General features: G+C 36.6%; 1 protein-coding gene across 4 annotated transcripts in view; it reads left to right on the top strand.

Annotated features, from left to right (window-relative positions):
* The window catches only part of si:ch211-241e1.3 (laminin subunit alpha-3), a 112,965-nt gene that overhangs the window by 68,768 nt on the left and 24,767 nt on the right, over positions 1–19,430 (top strand). For all 4 annotated transcript variants that reach the window (XM_060875086.1, XM_060875085.1, XM_060875084.1 and 1 more), the window contains exons 35-46: positions 2,564–2,708; positions 4,524–4,664; positions 5,217–5,378; positions 5,713–5,814; positions 5,904–5,987; positions 7,182–7,412; positions 14,789–14,890; positions 16,644–16,762; positions 18,017–18,097; positions 18,859–18,953; positions 19,072–19,125; positions 19,211–19,362. In XM_060875086.1, coding sequence (XP_060731069.1) covers positions 2,564–2,708; positions 4,524–4,664; positions 5,217–5,378; positions 5,713–5,814; positions 5,904–5,987; positions 7,182–7,412; positions 14,789–14,890; positions 16,644–16,762; positions 18,017–18,097; positions 18,859–18,953; positions 19,072–19,125; positions 19,211–19,362 — 1,468 coding nt within the window. The remainder of the gene's footprint in view (positions 1–2,563; positions 2,709–4,523; positions 4,665–5,216; positions 5,379–5,712; positions 5,815–5,903; positions 5,988–7,181; positions 7,413–14,788; positions 14,891–16,643; positions 16,763–18,016; positions 18,098–18,858; positions 18,954–19,071; positions 19,126–19,210; positions 19,363–19,430) is intronic.

Below are 19,430 nucleotides of genomic sequence, written 5' to 3'. Positions count from 1 at the left end.
TTCCGAAATATAAACAGCATCGACTCCTTAATAAAGACATTTAAAAATTGTTGGATTTAAAAAAAAAAAAAAATTAAACCCATGGGATTCTGAATATTGAAATTTAAAAAGCATTGGATTCTTAATAATAAATGAATAAATCAATAAATAAATAGGATTTTAATAATAAAATGTAAACATAATTATATTCTTAAATAGGAAATTGAAAAATTGTTGAATTCATAATAAAGACATTTTATTATTAATTATTAATCAATTATTAATCAATTATTAATCAAACATTCATCGTTCAACGTTCATTTGTTTGTTTTGCAAATACTTTCTTGAAATGTAGCTACCTCCACCCCATCACAGACTGAATCAGCTGTGCAAGGAAGGTTTATTTTTAATTATTATTAATCGACAAAAAAAAAATTTACTTATTGAATTGTAAATATTAAATCTGAATTTTTGAAGAACATTTTAAAATGTGAATCTCTGAACATTGAACTAAACAAACGTGAAATTCAAGGAGTTCAAAACAAATCAGTCCAGTTTGTCTATTTTCTGAATTTGACAGCGTTTAACTTTCAAATCTTAATTTCTTTCTGTTTTTAAATCAAAATGTTTTGTGGAATTTCTGAATAAAATACAACAGAACTCAGAGCAACCAACCGAAGATTGAGAAAAATAGAGAAAATTATTTCTATAGAACAAAGTGTGTACAATGTGTTATGGTTTGTATGTATAGTGTCGCTTGAAAGTTTGTGAACTCTTTCGAAATTTCTATAAATCTCTATAAATATGACCCAAAACCTCATCAGACTTTCACAAAAGCAGACAATGTAAACACAAATATTATACTTTTATTCAGGAAAATGTTCCAGTATTGTATATCTGTGAGAGGTAAATGTATGTGAACCTCACGGATTAGTGTTTACTTTCAAGGTCAAATTTGAGTCAATCTGATTTCAGTCAATGAGGTGAAAATCAGGTCTCCATGAGGGTCCTATTTTATTTAAATAACAGAGATATATCAAAGTCTAACGTCTTCATGACATGTGTTTGTGGAAGTGGATCATGGCAAAAACAAGGGAGTTTTCTGAGGCCTTCAGAAAAAGAGTTGTTTTTGCTTATCAGGCTGAAAAAGTTTGGACTTAACAAATCTATAGTCACAGATTCTGTACACTCTCTCTCTCTCTCTCTCTCTCTCTCTCACTCACACTCATTTTCTACCACTTATCCGAACTACCTCGGGTCACGGGGAGCCTGTGCCTATCTCAAACGTCATCGGGCATCAAGGCAGGATACACCCTGGACGGAGTGCCAACCCATCACAGGGCACACACACACTCTCATTCACTCACACAATCACACACTACGGACAATTTTCCAGATATGCCAATCAACCTACCATGCATGTCTTTGGACCGGGGGAGGAAACCGGAGTACCCGGAGGAAACCCCCGAGGCACGGGGAGAACATGCAAACTCCACACACACAAGGCGGAGGCGGGAATCGAACCCCCAACCCTGGAGGTGTGAGGCGAACGTGCTAACCACTAAGTCACCGTGACCCCTAGATTCTGTACAAATGGAGGAAATTTAAGTCCATTGGTACATTCCCAGAAGCGGTCAAAAAACAAAGATCACTTCAAATGCAAGACATGTAATAGTCTGTTGGGTCAGAAAGGAATACAGTGTAACTTTTAAGCAGCTAAAGTCCTCTTTTATTTTGGCTAACGTTAATGTTCATGAGTCTGCCATTCGGTGAACCCTGAACAACCTTGGTGTGTAAAGCAGAGTTGCAAAAAGGACATTGCTGCCCATGAAGTTTGATTACATCGTGTGGACAAGCCAGAGTCCCATTGGAAAAATAATTTGTGAGACCATGTTTTATACCGTCTGTAAAACATGGTGGTGGTGGTAGTATCATGCTTTGGGCCTGTATTGTTGTATCTGGACCAGGACAGTTTGCCATCATTGATGGAACAATGAATTCAAAATTATACCAGTGAACTCTAAAGGAAATTGGCAAGACATCTTAAGAGAAAATAGGTCATACACCATGACAACGAGTCCAGACACCGAATTCTGTATACTAAAGAATGATTAAAGAGGAATGGCCAAGTCAATGTCCAAAAGAATAATCCAAAAGAAAAATTGTGGAAGGGCCTGAACAAGCAGACCATGTGAGGACACCCACTAAAATCCGAGTGTCGAAGATCTTCTGTTACCGGAAACTGTTATTACTTACAGTTATTGCATCACAAGGGCTCACAAATGCTACTAAAATCAAAGGTTCACATACTTTTGCAAGCCACAGATATGTAATGCTGGATCAATGTTCTAAATAATTAAATAAAAAAGTTTAATATTGTTGGTTCCTTTGTTTGATTGTGTTCACTTTGTCTGATTTTAGGAAAATCTGATTATATTTTTAGCATAAATGCAGAAATATAGGAACTTCCAAAGGGTTCACAAACTTTTAAGCAACAGTGTACATACACACACACACACACACATATATATGGGTGTGTGTATGTACACTGTTGCTTAAAAGTGTGTGTGTGTGTGTGTGTCAGCTGTAAACCCAGGATAGATGGGCGGCAGTGCTCGCGGTGTGTCGCGGGTCATTACCGTTTCCCCGACTGCATGCCGTGTTCGTGTAACGCCGGAGGAGTGACACCGCAGGTCTGCGACCCCAACACCGGACGCTGCCTCTGCAAGGTGACGAGTTTTTCATATAATTGTCCTTACAGACAATCTGACAGATCAAACACACTTGAATTTCATTTACATTTGCATTTACATTTATACTAAATCCAGAACGACATACAAAAGTGCTCTCTATCATTGAATACATTAATTATGGTTCACTAGGTCTGTCAGGACTTCTGCTTGGACATTCTCTGCTGGAACATTAGTGGGCATTCCAGCAATGTTTTCTGTCACGTGTCTTGTCATACTCACCTGTTTGTTATTGGTTTAATTATTATGTGTATTTATTTCCTCCGAGTTGCGGTTAGCTTTGCGGAGTCCTCGTTAGTTTGTCGGCTTCAGCGTTTTGGTTCCTGTTATCATGTATTATCGTGTATATCGCGTTTTATTAAGAAATCTGTTTTTATTTTGTTATCCTCTGACGAGGATTCTCTGACAAGGTCACAGGCTTAAGATACCATGAGCTTAAAACACTGTTCAAGTTGTTTTTTTTTGTTTTTGTTTTTGTTTTTTTAATATACACATATACAACAAACAGGGAACAAACAACAACCGTTATCTGAAGATAGCAGTGACAGTGATTGTACCCTTAGGGGAAGATCATTCCACCACCTCGGTGCCAGAACAGAAAAGAGTCTTGTTGTATATGTACGTCTTACCCTGAGAGATGGTGGGACCAGTGCTGGTAGCTCTGAGGGTGCAAGGTGCAGTGCGAGGAGTGATGAGGGCTTTGAGGTAAGAGGGAGCTGGTCCATTTTTGGGTTTGTAGGCACGCATCAGTGTTTTAGATCTGATGCGTGCACCTACCGGAAGCCATTGGAGTGCAGCAGCGGGGTGGTATGACTTAGGAAAGTTGAAAAGAAGTTGTGCGCTAGTTGAGCTGCATTTTGAATCATTTGCAGAGAACTAATTATGTTCATAGGTAGACTTGATAGCAGTGAGTTTCAGTAGCCCAGTCTACAAGAGACTGTACAAGTACCTGAGCAGCCTGTGTGGTCAGAAATGGCTGAATCCTTCTAATGTCCTTCTAAAAGAAACCGACATAAGCTTGTCACATTAGCAACATGTGAGGAAAAGGACAGTTGATTGTCTATGGTTACCCCAAGGTTGTGAGCTTTGACTGAAGGGGAGATCAGACCGTTATGCAGGAATACTGCAAAATCATGACCTGGGAATGAATCACATGGGATGATCAGCAGTTCAGTTTTGCTAGGATTGAGCTTCAACTGATGAGCCGTCACTCACGATGATATATCTGCCAGACATGCTGAGATCCGAACAGAAGCTGTGGTATTTGTGGGTAGGGAAGGAGAAGATAAGTTGTGTATCATCAGCATAGCAGTGGTAAGAGAACCCATGTGAGGAAATAATTTTATCAAGAGAGTGAGTATACAGTAAAGGGAGAAAAGGATAGGACCAAGAACTGAGCCCTGTGGGACACCAGGGGAAAGTCTGCGTGGAGCAGATGTCACTCCCCTATGTGTTACCTGATATGAGCGACATTCCAGGTCGGAAGCAATCCATTCCCATGCTGATCTGCAAATTCCAAGATTTGTGGAGTTTATGAGGGTTAAGAGTCTCTGATGATCTTAGGTCTCTTTGATTATCAAAGAGAGGAGAGGAAAGTATCTGTGGCTGGGTCCAAGGGTAGTAAGGAAAAGGAGTCAGGATCCAGTAGAAATAAAATAGTGCCAGAAGCTACAGAAGAAGGGTAAATTATAACATCTGCAGTGACCGAAGGCAGTAGCAGTTCTTAAAAAAAAAAAAAGTGTGAGGAATCAGAGATGTGAGTACATGTTTGTTTTTGTGTGTGTTTACTCTCAGAGTAACGTGGAGGGGCTGCGGTGTGACATGTGCCGTAAAGGTTCGTTTCATTTTGACCCGAGCAACACGAAAGGATGTACCGAGTGCTTCTGCTTCGGTGTGACGGATCAGTGCCACAGTTCCGACAAGCGCAGGGGGAAGGTACAGTATATCTTCCTGGCAGATTATCCATTATGCAAAGATTATGTTTATAAAAAAAACAAACAATGCAGCTCTATATGAGTAATAGTTATTGTAATTGTATGTTTTTTTTTTTATTTTTACAATAATATTACAACAATAATAATATTCATAATATTAATAATTATTATTTTAACGGTAAAACAGTTTTAGCGTTAAAACAGCGTTACAAATAAATTTGTATTTATTTATTATTATTATTATTATTATTATTATTATTATTATTATTATTATTATTATTGTTATTATTATTATTATTATTATAATTAGAAATTGAATTCTAATTAGAATACAATAGAAATTGAGGCATTTTCATTTTGTACTAATTTACTCTTGACCTTAGAGCACATTTCATTTCTTTGTAACTGATGACATTGATGATGACATTTAGTGATGCAGTTTATTCTTCATATTGGCTCTATTATGACCAAAGGATGCTTTTCAATTCTCTCTCTCTCTCTCTCTCTTTCTCTCTCTCTCTCTCTCTCCCCCTCCCCTCCCTCCCTCCCCCAGTTTGTGGACATGCGCTCATGGCGCTTGCTGACAGCTGATCAGGTTGAGGTGGCGAGTGTGTTAAACTCACTCAGCAATACAGTGGTGGCTGACGTTCAGGAGCTTCCTGCCGCCGTGCTGCAACTCCACTGGGTTCTGCCTCAGTCGTACCTCGGGGACAGGGTGAGATTGTCCTCCGTCCTTCATCCTCCATTTCAGAATCCAAAATTTCAGAGTGCTTAAAAGACAAATATCAAGTAATTTTTTAGCAATTTCAAATTTGTGTTACATTGGTGTGAAATAGAATGGATCAAATGATTTTCCTCAAATTTGTGCCCCAGTTGTAATTAATTAAGCTCTAGTGAAAAACAAACAAAGCTAATAGAAAACATTCCACGACAGACTTGCCTTTTTCCTCAATTTTTTTAGTTTAGAAAACCTCATTAGAAATTTCCAGATTTTTGGGAATCAGTGTCTAATATATTAGTGCTGATATTTTGTGCTGTCTTTGCTCAAGGTGTCATCATATGGGGGCTTCCTCACCTACCACGTCAAATCTTTTGGCCTCCCGAACGAAGGGATGATCCTCTTAGACAAACAGCCTGACGTTATCCTCAAGGTATTTGTTTGGCTCTGAAATGTACATGCTCTTACAGTATCTACACGGCAATTGTGTACAAAACCTGATATTTCTTTTGGTTGTTGCAGGGAGAGAAAATGGTGGTAGTCTACCAGGATCCTCAGTCACCTTTGCCAGACAGGGTTTATCAGGGTCGTGTGCAGCTAGTTGAGGTAACACACACACACACACACACACACACACACTACACAAATGTGACATTTCTCAGCAGAGAGCTCAGAGGAAACACGTCGTGGCTTGATGGAAAGCAGGTTATCGGATATAAAATGCACAAGAATTTGCACCTCATTCATTTTCAGTCTTGTTTTGATGTGCCAAAAAGGATCGAGGAGCTGAATGTTTTTGTTGAATCTTCAGCCAATGTTTAATCAGATCTATCTATCTCAGAAGTTTTAAACTTGCAGATCTGTGAGTTCTTCCTGGTCTCCTGTAGCTTGACTTGCTCACATAGATAGAGGACGTGGACTGTTAGCTAGTGACATGTCCGTCTCAGTCGCTTCCACAGAGGCTCACTCTTACGTTGCATTGTTTTTACAGCACAATAAATATACTGTGTTCAGTTCTGTATCCAGAACTATAGGTGTTTACAGTGTTTGTTTACATTAACAAAACACTCATTTCACTTTATTATATTACATTTAATACACTAACAGTGATTCTGTTATAGTGTACAATGCTGCTGGTTTTTATTTTGATGGTGTGTTTGTTATTGTTGCTTTTGTTCTTGGAATTGTTGTTGTTATTGTTGTGAGTATTGTTTTTTGTTTTGTTTTTCTTGTTCATGGTGTTCTTGTTGTTATTGTTGCAGTTGTTGTTATGGTTGTTGTTGTTGTTAATGTTAAGGTTGCTCTTGGTGTTGTTGCAGTTCTTGTTATTGTTGTTCTTGTCCTCTTGTCGTTGATGCTGTTGTTTTTGCTGCTGTTGTTGTGGTTATTGTTGTTTTAGTTAATGGCGGTGTTGTTATTGCTGTTCATTTAGTTTTGTTGATTTTTTTTTCTTCAGAATGCATTTTATGTTTTAATATTCTTTTCTTCTCTTCTTCTTTCATCATATGATTTTATCAGCTTGTTTGTCTTTGTGTAATACTACTACTAATAATATTCATAATAATAATAATAATAATAATAAAGTTATATGCACTGTAATAGGTTATATAATAAATAATATAATAAATGTAATAAGTTATATAATAAGTAATATACCGAAACTTTATTTTATTGAGAAAATAAAATCTTCATGAATATTTTATAATAAATAGGTGACTAATAATTATAAAAATAATAATAATAATAATAATAATAATAATAATAATAATAATAATAATAATAATAAACACTTTCTTACAGGGCAACTTTCGTCACAGTGGGACAAACAGACCCGTGTCCCGAGTGGAGCTGATGCGAGTTCTGGCTCGGCTGGAGGCCGTGTTGCTCCGAGCGCTCTATTTCACACGCACTCAAAGACTCAGTGTTGGCGAGGTGGGCCTGGAGGAGGCCAGCAGGCTGGGCACCGGGGCACCAGCGGGCACTGTGGAGGTCTGCTCCTGCCCACCGGAGTACACCGGAGACTCATGTCAGGTCAGCACACAGCTCTCTTTTAGCCCACTTGTAACCCAGAGCTTGTTCACCTTTTCTTGACCCTTCTTTAGAGACAATGTCCTTTGATTTGCTTTCTCAAGCCAAGACTTATCTTATTCTGCTTCTGTACAGGAAATAGATTTTTATCTGCTGTATTTAGGGCATGTTTTATGAATATGTATATAGAGAGAGAGACACCTGCCAGCTATCGGGGTTGTTCGTTTCTGTGTAACATGATAATTAGGTCTTCATGCATCCATAAGATTTGGCAGAGAGCACGGCGTTGTGAAACATTCAGTTGCTGAAGAAATAAAATTGTTGAAATTTAATAAAGGAGGACAGTTAAACCTGTAAACATGAGACATTTACATCTATTACTGATGATAAAGAAGCAATCAATAAGTATGGAATCAAGCTAGTTCCTGCATATTGTCCAGGTTTATTGTCCTAGTCAGGGTCATGAAATAAATTTTTCCTTTTTTTTCTTTTTTCAGAAGCCAAAAATTTTATTTCCTCCTGTTGTGTTGTGTCCATGTTGACATTGAATGTCTTTGTCATGTCTCACTCCACAGTGGTGGTTAATATGAAGCTCGTATGAAAGTAGAATTTTAAAAATGTGTAGTATTTCTCTTTTTAGTGCCAATATATTCGGTTATTTTTTCCCCCAAACAAATGTTTATATGTTAAAACGTAAAATGTGAAGGTGTTTATCTTCAACCACTAAAATGCTGTGTAAGATTATCAACAGAGGGGGAAAACACACATCTTACACTGAAGTCCTGACTCATTTTACATCAGACTCAGCCAGAAAATCATTCATTTGTTTATATCAATTAAAAACATCCAATAACTTGGTTTCCATTCCGCAGGAAGACTGGAACTCCAGTGCACTGGTAAAAAGGGTAAATATACTGTAAGTTTGCATTAAGGCTTTCGTAAGGATGATTTTCCAGCTCATTTTCAAGGTATCATTGTTGTTTAGACTTGCCTGTTCACGCGTAGTTACTGAGAGGGTAAGCGGGGGGAAAAAAACGTTGCTTTGAAGCCTTCATCAAGACATCAGCATCGTGTACCACAGAGATGTTGAATTCTGTAGTCTGATTGGTCAGAAGATGTTGACTGTAGCTACAATTTTAATGTTATCATTTCTATAGTAGCAGCTTGTTCGAGGCAACTCTAAGACTAATAAATAAACAAACTAAACAAATAAGGGGGGCACGGTGGCTTAGTGGTTAGCACGTTCGCCTCACACCTCCAGGGTTGGGGTTAGATTCCCGCCTCCACCTTGTGTGTGTGTGGAGTTTGCATGTTCTCCCCGTGCCTCGGGGGTTTCCTCCGGGTACTCCGGTTTCCTCCCCTGGTCCAAAGACATGCATGGTAGGTTGATTGGCATCTCTGGAAAATTGTCCGTAGTGTGTGAGTGTGTGAGTGAATGAGTGTGTGTGTGCCCTGCGATGGGTTGGCACTCCGTCCAGGGTGTATCCTGCCTTGATGCCCGATGACGCCTGAGATAGGCACAGGCTCCCCGTGACCCGAGGTAGTTCGGATAAGCGGTAGAAGATGAGTGAATGAATGACTAAACAAATAAAAGGTGTAATCTTTGATATGGTGAAATTTTAATTTAGTTATAGTAACAGTCAGTAAATGCCTTTGCTTGTTGTGGTTTGGTTTTATATAATATAAGCTGCGTTTATATATTTTACAATGTTTTTGCATAAAGGTAAATAACGAATAACTCTACATGTGGATCTTTTTAAATCAGTTTAAACAAATCATTTTTTTATCATAATCTGAAATTAGTCATGACTCTGTTGGCTTTCAGCGTGAGACGTGTTTTAACACCTTCGAATTTGATATGCTTACGAACAAACACTCGGGGCGTCTCAGAGAGCAGAAATGGGTTTGATATCATTATTTACTTTGAAGATAGAAACCTTTGTGTTAGGGGAAAAAAAAAACAACAAATTCTAAAAATCCTGAGTGTTTACTTTCATACGAGCTTCATATTAACACCGCTGTAAAGTGAGACAGGACATAAATATTCGATACTAAACGTAGACACAATAAAAACAGGAGTAAAGTCCATTCAGTATGATTCAGTAATAAATGAAAACTTTTTCTAAAAGTTTTATAACTGTTTTATAACTGTTGACAAATTGCTGTAGTATGAAATCAGCAGCTGTTAAAGGAACATAGTAACAGCGTCAAACCATCCTGCGGTGGACTGTTCATCTTTAATAGTTCATTTTACTCTGATATGTAGATTTATATACATACTGGATAAAAGACCTGGCTGTTAGTGTTTATGATTTCTTTACAGTGGCTCAACGTCTTTCTTCTCTCATCAAACTAATTTTGCTTTTGTTTCTGTAACCGTCAGATTACTCAAGTGATCCACTCGTCTAGAAAAAGTTATCCATATTAAGCCTTTAACCACAGTCTGCTTTCACGGGGATATTTTAGTACCTATGAGGCACTTTGACAGGAATGTCTGAGACGGATCTCGTTTGTCTCTCTGTTTTGATGCCGAATCTGACCCAGGCGTGGATTTTAATTTGGTGAAAAAACCTACATGGACATACTGTACATAAATGGATTGTTATCTGACTATTGTATATGAATAACAGGGTGCTGGAGAGATCTGTATAGCAGTTTCATACCAATTTAATATCTGCGCTAATATCTGAGCTAGCTAAGATTTTTAAAATGCTAAGAATTTTAGACTAGATTAAGATGAACTCTAATCTTATTGTTAGAATCCAAAGCAAAGGTTATCAGTTCACAAGCTGCTAATATTCCGGAGGAGTCAAGCATCAAGTTTCAACCGGGTCAAGTGTCAAACTCTGAGAGGTAAATGGAGACAAATAAAATAAAAAATTGGCAAAATCAAAATAATAAGGTGCTAAAAAGTTTAACAGTACTTTATTAATGGTGCTTGCAAAGCAACATTATTACTATTGTGCCGGACAAAACTTGTCCTAGACCCATGAATGACATGTCAAATCGACCGGCTCATTGAGGAGAGGTGTGCTATGACTTTTATAAGCGATCCGAGTACCGGTACTTCCAGTACTGGGTCTCAAAATGGCCTTTTTTCCCCATAGACTCCCATTATAAACTTTGGAGGTTTATAACTCGGCAAGCTTTTGAACTATCTACACCAAACTCGGCCAGCTCCTTTAGGGTGATACTCTGAACAAACTTTTAAACTGGTGTACCGACTGGCCTTTCCGGTTGTGCCGCAGCTCCGCCTCCAAAATATGCAAAATCAAAAAACTTTTTACAACATGGACATGTGACATATCAAAACACTCAGAACAATGAGGGGAACTTCCTCACGTGTAGTTTGATGACGTCACGTGAAAATAAAAAATTAGCACAACATGAACATGTGACATATCAAAACACTCAGCACAATTAGGAAAACTTCCTCAAGAGTATTCAGATGACATCACATGCTCGTCTCGACTAGCCTCTGGGATTTGCCACGTGCAAGCACATTTCTCATTTTCTTCAGGAAATGTATGCTCTAGTTTAATATTATTATACAATCATTAACCAGGAATTCAGTTACGATTAGATCAGTTATATATCACTTTATTAAATCTGCTGTAAATAAACATTAGTAGAGATTTTTATTTGTATCTTTATGAACGACTGGAGCAAAATCCGTCTGTGGGTTAGAAAATATTATAAAATACAAACTTATGACTGCTATTAAATTTTTATTTATTTTGTCACATACACATACAGAGTACGACATGCAGTGAAATGCTTTAAGTTTTCGCATATCCCAGGTTATTATGAGCCCTATTATGAGGGTCAGCCATAGTACAGTGCCCCTGGAGCAGGTGAGGTTAAGGGCCTTGCTCAAGGACCCAACGTTGAGGTCTCAGCAGCTTGTGGGCTTGACCCCCCCGACCTTCTGCTCAGCAACCCAAAGTCTTAACCACTGAACCATCACGTCCTCATGTCTTCACTTATTAACAATTTGCTGCTTTTTTTTTCCTATAATTTCTCTTTGACCATTTTATTAACCTTATTAATATTATTACTTTATTCCTGATATATTACATATTTATACTGAAAATTCTGGCTATATTCTTAAAATATTGCAACTTTATCCTGGAATCTTGTATTTTTAGTTTTTATACAGTGGCCCTAAAATATCATGGTCCATCAGGACATGCTGTTATATGAAAATAACCAACTTTTACATAGTGACATCATTTCCTGTTTGGTTAATATATCCCAAGCAGAATGTATTTGTTTCATGATACAGATTGTTCTTATTAAGTGACAGTTTGCATATATGTGCTTCGACTGGTTCACTCTACTTGGCTTTAACATGCTGGCTGAAGCACGTTCACGACGGCTTCAGAATCTGAGCTCTGGTGAAGTTTTGGACCGAAAGACACGAGAGTGAAGAGTGAAATCTCTCGACATGTTGTTGGTATTGAAATCTACAAAAAGCATGTGTACAAAAGTAGCTTTGGTTAAGAGAAACAAATGCTACATAGCAACCGATTCACTATATATACTGTATAAGCATGGTGCATCACTTATTTAGTGATTATTATGGGCTGCTGGGATTGTAGCTGTGGGGTTTGTTTAATCACCGTGGAAACCACAACAGCACTGACACACATAAAGTAAAGCCTCGCCCAGGAAAGCAGAACGGGAAGGAAGTACAAAGTCTGTTGCCTGCAGCGGTGAAAAAAATGTGGACACACGCACGTCGACACACACACACACTCACACAGGACATGCTGGGACACCCTCGGACAGGGTGTGGAAGCTCTGCATTACTAAAAACTGACAGTCAGACAGTTTATACACACTTGTGGTGTGTGCATGAGTGAGAGTGTGTGTGTGTGTGTGTGTGTGTGTGTGTGTGTGTGTGTGTGTGTGTGTGTGTGTGTGTGTGTGTGTGTGTGTGAGGAGTGGCGGCCACACCCAAACCTTTCTATGCACACTGTGTATGGATTGTGTGATTCAACAGTGAGTACCCCATGCACTCACTGTCTGAGTCTGATATGATTGTGTAGTATTTCTTTTTCTTAAAATAAGATCACACGTGCACTTTAAAGACTTATTACATGTAATTGTTACATTTCTTTAAATCCCCCGTTTTTCAGACTTTTACCCTACAGTATATGTATCCAGTAAACTTTATACTATACTTATAAACTCTACAGATTTATCCACATTAAGTTATTGAACTTGTCTTTCTTTATATTTACTTTATTTCCCCTCTAAATAAAAAATAATAATAATAATAATAATAACAATTAGTTATATAAATAATAATAGTTATTATTATATAACTTATTATTATTATTATTATTATTATTATTATTATTATTATTATTATTATTATTATTATTATTATCATTAAAAAATATTATCTAAAGAATTTAAGTACGTATTCAAAACCCTATTGTCCATGACTCAATATATATTTTTTATTTTTTAACTTCTAGAAACTAATTTCTCCTAATCCTCATACTGTCTGACACTAAAACATTAAAATTCGAAGCTTTTCTTAACTAATGCTCGTTGCAGCATTCTTTAAAATTAACGGATGTTTAATAAATGATACATAACATTAGCAAAAGCATAACGTTACAATCTCACACATTCATTTGGAAATGTTGCCAATGTTGATTGTTTGGAATCTGAAAAAAGAACCACATGAATGAGCAAAAAAAATTTATTATGTATTGAAGTCTGAATTCCTGGTGACAACATTCAAATTTGTTGTTTTAGTCATTTGTTGTAAGACAAGCCAGGAATTAAATTATTTGTGAAATAATTCTAAACAACTCTTTTAAAGAAGTTTTATTTGTACAGAAATGTTTACATTTTTGTCTTTATCAAGCTCCAGGAAGTTTTCTAGACAAATCTAAATAATACATGCTGATAAATGGCTGTGTACGAGTGATTAGTCTTGTGTGAGAACAAATAAGGTGTAAATGTCCTCATAAGTAAGGGACAGAATCATGTCCTCATAATGTTCTGGTCCAAACAAACACATCCTCCTGGTTGTGTTTAGTTGTAGTCAGGGGATTATTAATCTAAACAAATCTTTGTCAGTGGAGGGGAAATTGTGTGTGTGTGTGTGTGTGTGTGTGTGTGTGTGTGTGTGTGTGTTCCACCGTTTGTGAGTGTATTTCCCCTGACGCAGGTATGAGCACATGTTCGGGGTGTGTCTTTTACTCGCGTTACTCTTAAAGCACCACCTGTCCACACACACACACAGTTTGTTCAGACACTACCAATAGAATGTTAGAGAGGCACGTAAAGCGAGCGCTTTGGCTCCTCGTCAGCTTTGCACTGTCGGATCTGTGTTTTGCCGGATCGAGACCTTCTCACAGGACGCATGAGGGGCATCTTGAACCCGGGACACGTGTGCACAACTACCCCATTCTAAATGACCAGGGGCAACAGAGGATTCTCTTCCCCTCTCTTAGAGATTCGGGCATTCAGAGGATTCAGATTCCTTCACTTAGTGATTTGGACACACAGAGGATTGAGATTCCTTTATTGGATGAAGGACAGGTTACTAAGGTAAACGTTTTTGTTGTCGTTGCTTGGATTTTCTTATCATTTTTTCTTATCAGTCTTTGGTGGAACGTTTGGTGATGTTTCTTGGTTGAAACTCTCGCTTCAGATCTTGAGGTAGATCATGCAGATTATATGACCTACAGGTGTGCTCAGGTTGTTTATTACACATACAGGAGGCAAAGGTTTGGAGAAATTTATCTGGTTGGAGTTTTGTAAGATGATAGACTCCTAGCATTTACTTTAGATGTTTTTTCTAAGTTCTAAGACTGATATTTGCCAGTGAGTCCAGGAGTGGGGTAATTATTGCTTGTAATTCAGAACAAGTTTACTATTTTTTTTTTATCTTTCAACAGTAAAAACACATATCAAGCTATTACAAACGTGTTCATTCACCTCAGGCTTTTTGCTCTGAGATGAGTAAGAAAGAATGAGCAAATACACAAAATGTGCTCTACTAGCATTCATGCTAAAAGCATGACTACATTCAGGACAGTCTAGTGAATTTCTTACAATATTTATTTATTTATCTATTATATTTCATTTTGAAATAATTTGAAATATATCTGTTAGTCATATTTCTATTTTTTTAACGTAACTTTTATTTTTGCTATCTTAAACATCAGTGAACAAAAAATAAAAGCCACGAAAAACAAGATGTTTTCTTCTTCCAATGATCTTTAAAAAAAATTCTCCCACTTGAACATGCGACTTGGAGAATATCCAACGTTCTTTTGCATTTACGATGTTAGGGACTTTGAACAAGAATATTCTTAAGCATGTATTTCTTTCTTTTCTTTCTCTTCATACAGAGATGTGCCGGCGGTTACTATAGAGACAGACATGGCCGCTGCGTTCCCTGTGCATGCAATGGACTATCAGAGGATTGTGACGACAGCACAGGGAGATGTCTGGTAAGAATAATGTATAATATATAAGAATAAATAGTAAAACTTCTTAACTTTCAGAAACAATAAATAAAAATTTCACCTTTTTTTAGACTTCCGTTCTAAGCGGTAATTCTGTTTAATTTACCACAAAATGTTAGAATTTTACTATATGAAGGTTTTTCTCACATGCTGTATAAGAATATTACATTCTTATTTTACATTGTTTTGACTCACTGCGTCCAGACGATCAGTTTATACATACGTACCTGAATTACATTAGCAAAATCATAACGTTACCATAACACATTTATTCGGAAATGTTGTCAGTGTTGATTGTTTTGAATCTAAAAAAAAAAAAAGAAATGTTCAAAAAATTTAATTTGAAGATGTATTGAAGTCTGGATATTAAACAACTCCTTAAAGAGGTTTTTATGTACAGAACTGTTGAAAGTTTGTGACTTTATTAAGCTACAGGATGTTTTATAGACAAATCTATACAATACATGCTGATAAATGACTGTTTACAACCAAAAGTCCTCATAAATAAGGGACAGAATCATATGTCCTCATAATGTCCCGGTCCAAACAAACACATTTCCTCCTGGTTGTGTTTAGTTGTAGTCAAAGGATTACTAAGCTACATGAATCAGTTTATACACACATACCTTATTGTAGTAATAATAATAAATTGCCAAAATACCAAAATATGCTACTCTTCGAGTTTAGCTGAGGTTCTCAGTACAGAATTATTCAAGGTTCCCAGAAGTGATTAATGAACATTTTCAGAGCTTTAACTCTATACACCAGAGGCCAAAAAAATGACATTTCCACCTGTTTTGCTGTGCTTGTTTTTCTGTAGTGTGACCTAACAGTACCTAATGATTTGGAAATGCATTTAAATCAGAAATCAGAACGATGTTGTTGTTTTGTTTGTTTGCTTTTTTCACAAATGTGCACAAAAATGTACCTGGTAATTACCTGAAAACAGCTTCAAATTATGGAAATTGAAAACAATTTTAAACAGATTCAAATGTGGGATGTGGTAGCTCATTAGTTAAAGTGTTAGACTAGAAGTGATCAGAAGTTTGAATCTCAGGGCCACCGATCTGTCACCGCTGGGCCCCTGAGCGAGTAAGTAAGTCGCTCTGGAAAATGCTGTAAATTAAATGTTAAAATGCAGATCTAAAAACTATCAATCCAACATTTACATTTACAGCATTTGGCAGACGCCCTTATCCAGAGCGACGTACATAAGTGCTTAAGTCTCTAACATTGGATACATTAATGCTGGCTCACTAAGTTACATACTTAAGATACCGTGAGTTTAAAGCATTTGTTCAAAGTTACAATGAAAAAGTGTCAAACATGAATGTATGTCATATAAGCTAAGAGTTCGATATGATGATAAACACATGGTTTATTTAGATGTACCAACTTTTATCCAAAAAAAAAAGACAACATGTACCCAAGCAGCAGGTTACAAGCTTATGTTTAATGAAGCCATATAGAATAGTGTTTTAGAGCAGGAACACAGGAACAGAGCGTTCGTCAGTGCATTACAATCCACATTCACTTCAATAAGATCAAGAATTAGATAAGTGCAGGAGCAGACAGATGACTGGAAGCACAGAGATGTACAGATATGTGCGAATACTTGGCGTAAATGTCCAAATACCACCGATAGCAGCAGTTTTTTCTTCTTTTTTTTTAATCAGCATGTGGAAAAGTGAGAATTTCTCACCGAGGTATTGATTTTATCTGAACTGTTATTTGACAGAACTGCCAGGAAAACACAGCCGGAGATCACTGCGAGCGCTGTAAAGATGGTTACTATGGCAACGCCGCTCTGGGGACCTGCGCGATCTGTCCGTGTCCACTTCGTCTGGAGAGCAACAAGTGAGCGCCAACACACACATCTGATGTTTTTGACATTAGGTTTATTTTCTAAGAAATGCTAGCTGAATACCTTTTTTTTTTTTTGTATCTGTAGTTTATGTACAATTCTTAAATAGGTTTCAACACTTTTTTAAGCAATAAGGAGATAAATTTATATAAACTTGGAACATATTTTCAACATTCAGGATCATTTGCTATATTCTGTCAGAAAACATCGAACATACACAAAATCACAACAACATATATACATTATATTATACATTTATTATTACAACATTATATTCTAAAGAAAATAAGACTAGATAGACTAGAGACAAGAGACATGAGAGAATGTTCTTATGGAGTTTAAACAACTTTTTAACAAAAAAAATAAATAAATATTTGGTAAATGAATCCCTAATAATAATAATTAAAACATAACTAAAATCAACGAAATTATTACTTTTTATATTTTTATATGAGTTATAATTGGTCTAGATAAAATTAATAAATGTATTTATTGACATATTTTTTTATTTTATATATATATATATATATATATATATATATATATATATATATATATATATATATATATATATATATCATATCGTCGCTGTCAGGCGGAATCCTCGTATCTCCAAAACCGTTATTTTTCAGGAAATTAAAAAAACGCCGTACCTTATCTGCAATGCACAGGGTTTAGTCCGCGTTGCAGTGGATTTTCTTGCGCTAAATTCCTGTCCTCAGATGAGCACCAGAACTAGCGGGGGTCAAGATTTTTTTCTTTGAGCCCAGTGTTTTGAAGACATTTACCTCAGAAGACGTGTTGATTCGTTGCGACTCTTCTTGAGGAGAAATATGCCGTGAAGCTCTCCCGCGGAGTGAGGAAGAGGTGGACAGTTAAAGTGTCCAATGGAGTTATGAGATTTGCGCTCAAGCTATTTTCAAGACTTTAGATTGGTTAATAACTTGTAAAAATAACAGACCCACGTGGGGACTGACCAATAGCATCGATATGTGAAAAAATATGAAATTGACCAAATTTGGACATACAAGGTTTCCGCCCGACATATATCCCTGTCTCCTTAGATCTTGGTTTAGTTCTGAAGCCAGTTTCATCTGTAAATAGATAATTTTTTTTGTGTTCTACTACGGCTGTTGTTTTCTTGAACGTTGTTTGAAGGCAGTCAGTGACTCAGTTGTTTGAACAGAAGAGATGCCTTCCTTGTACCTTATATTTGTGATGAACTCATGACTTGTGTGTTTCCTCAGCTTTGCTGTGGGCTGCAGTGAGGTAGCTGGAAGATTTCGGTGTCAGTGTAAGCCAGGATACGCAGGAGAATCGTGTGAGAGGTGAGTTCAGCAAATCCTTTATACATGAGACGTGTTTCAGTTGGTGATTTATGATTTACTGCCATGGTGTTAAATAAAAAGAATGACTAAAACAAAAACTAAATCACCAAAAGAAAACAATGACAAATGGAAGAAAAAAAAGAAAATTATAAAAACTTAATCATCGAAAAACAGACAAAAAAAAAGGAATTCATCCCCAAAAACAAAATGAATAAAAATTAATTAATTAAGAAACCACAATCATTAAAAAAAAATTCATAATCATTGAGGAACAAATGCTGAAACATCAAATCATCCCCAAAATCCCCAAATTGAAAAAATCATCTCTTAATTAAAGTCAGAAAAAATGAACCGGAGTCAATAAAAATGAATCTTTGAAAATTCTAAAAATAAATAAATAAATAAATAAATCAAAAAATGACCTTAAAAAAATAAAAATCATAAATAAAGAATAATTATCAAAAAAAAAAAAAAAAAAGATACTGTATATATATATATATATATATATATATGTGTGTATATATATATATGTGTGTGTGTATATATATATATATATATATATATATATATATGTGTATATATATATATATGTGTGTGTATATATATATATATATATATATATATATATATATATATATATATTCACAGCTTTTTTAAGTGCTGTCTGCTATGATTTTTTTTATTTTATTTCTTCAGAACATTTCATTCAAATCTCTGAATTCACATTAAATGTTAAAAATGTTGTAAAACGTTTTCCTCAGGTGTGCTCCCGGATATTTCGGCCGACCCGAGCAATACGGAGGCAGATGTCAGCCGTGCAACTGCAACGGGAACTCGTGCTCTCCCACCACCGGAGGTATCGTACTCTACCACTTCCTGAATACAAATCACAATAAAAAAAAGTTTTATTATTATTCGATTTCTATTCGATTAGTCACTCAGACAGACATTAATCCTTAATCCTTATCCTCTAGTGTGCAATTACATCCAGGACCCTAAAGACACAAACCCGGCTGAGGAATGCACAGGTACAGTACGCCGTCTCTGTTCAGAGTAATTCATGTGTAAATAAACCCAGCATGATGTTTATCAGAGTCTATTTCTGTCTCTCAGAATGTGACAGCTGCGCTCAGACCTTACTAAGCGATCTGGAGAGGCTGGATGCCGAACTGGTGCGGCTCAAGGCTCAACTGGATTCGCTCAATTCTAGCTCCGAGGCTCAGCGACGTCTCCGAGAGCTCGAGAAAGCCGTCGCCGAAGCGAAGGTATTCATTCACCTGCAGTTCTACTTTCGCTTCATGTCCGTGTAGCAAACGAGCTGTACTGAAATAGT

The sequence above is a fragment of the Tachysurus vachellii genome, chromosome 7, assembly GCF_030014155.1.
Source record: "Tachysurus vachellii isolate PV-2020 chromosome 7, HZAU_Pvac_v1, whole genome shotgun sequence".
NCBI classification, from domain to species: Eukaryota; Metazoa; Chordata; class Actinopteri; order Siluriformes; family Bagridae; genus Tachysurus; species Tachysurus vachellii.
This window is presented reverse-complemented; position numbering and strand designations above follow the sequence as displayed.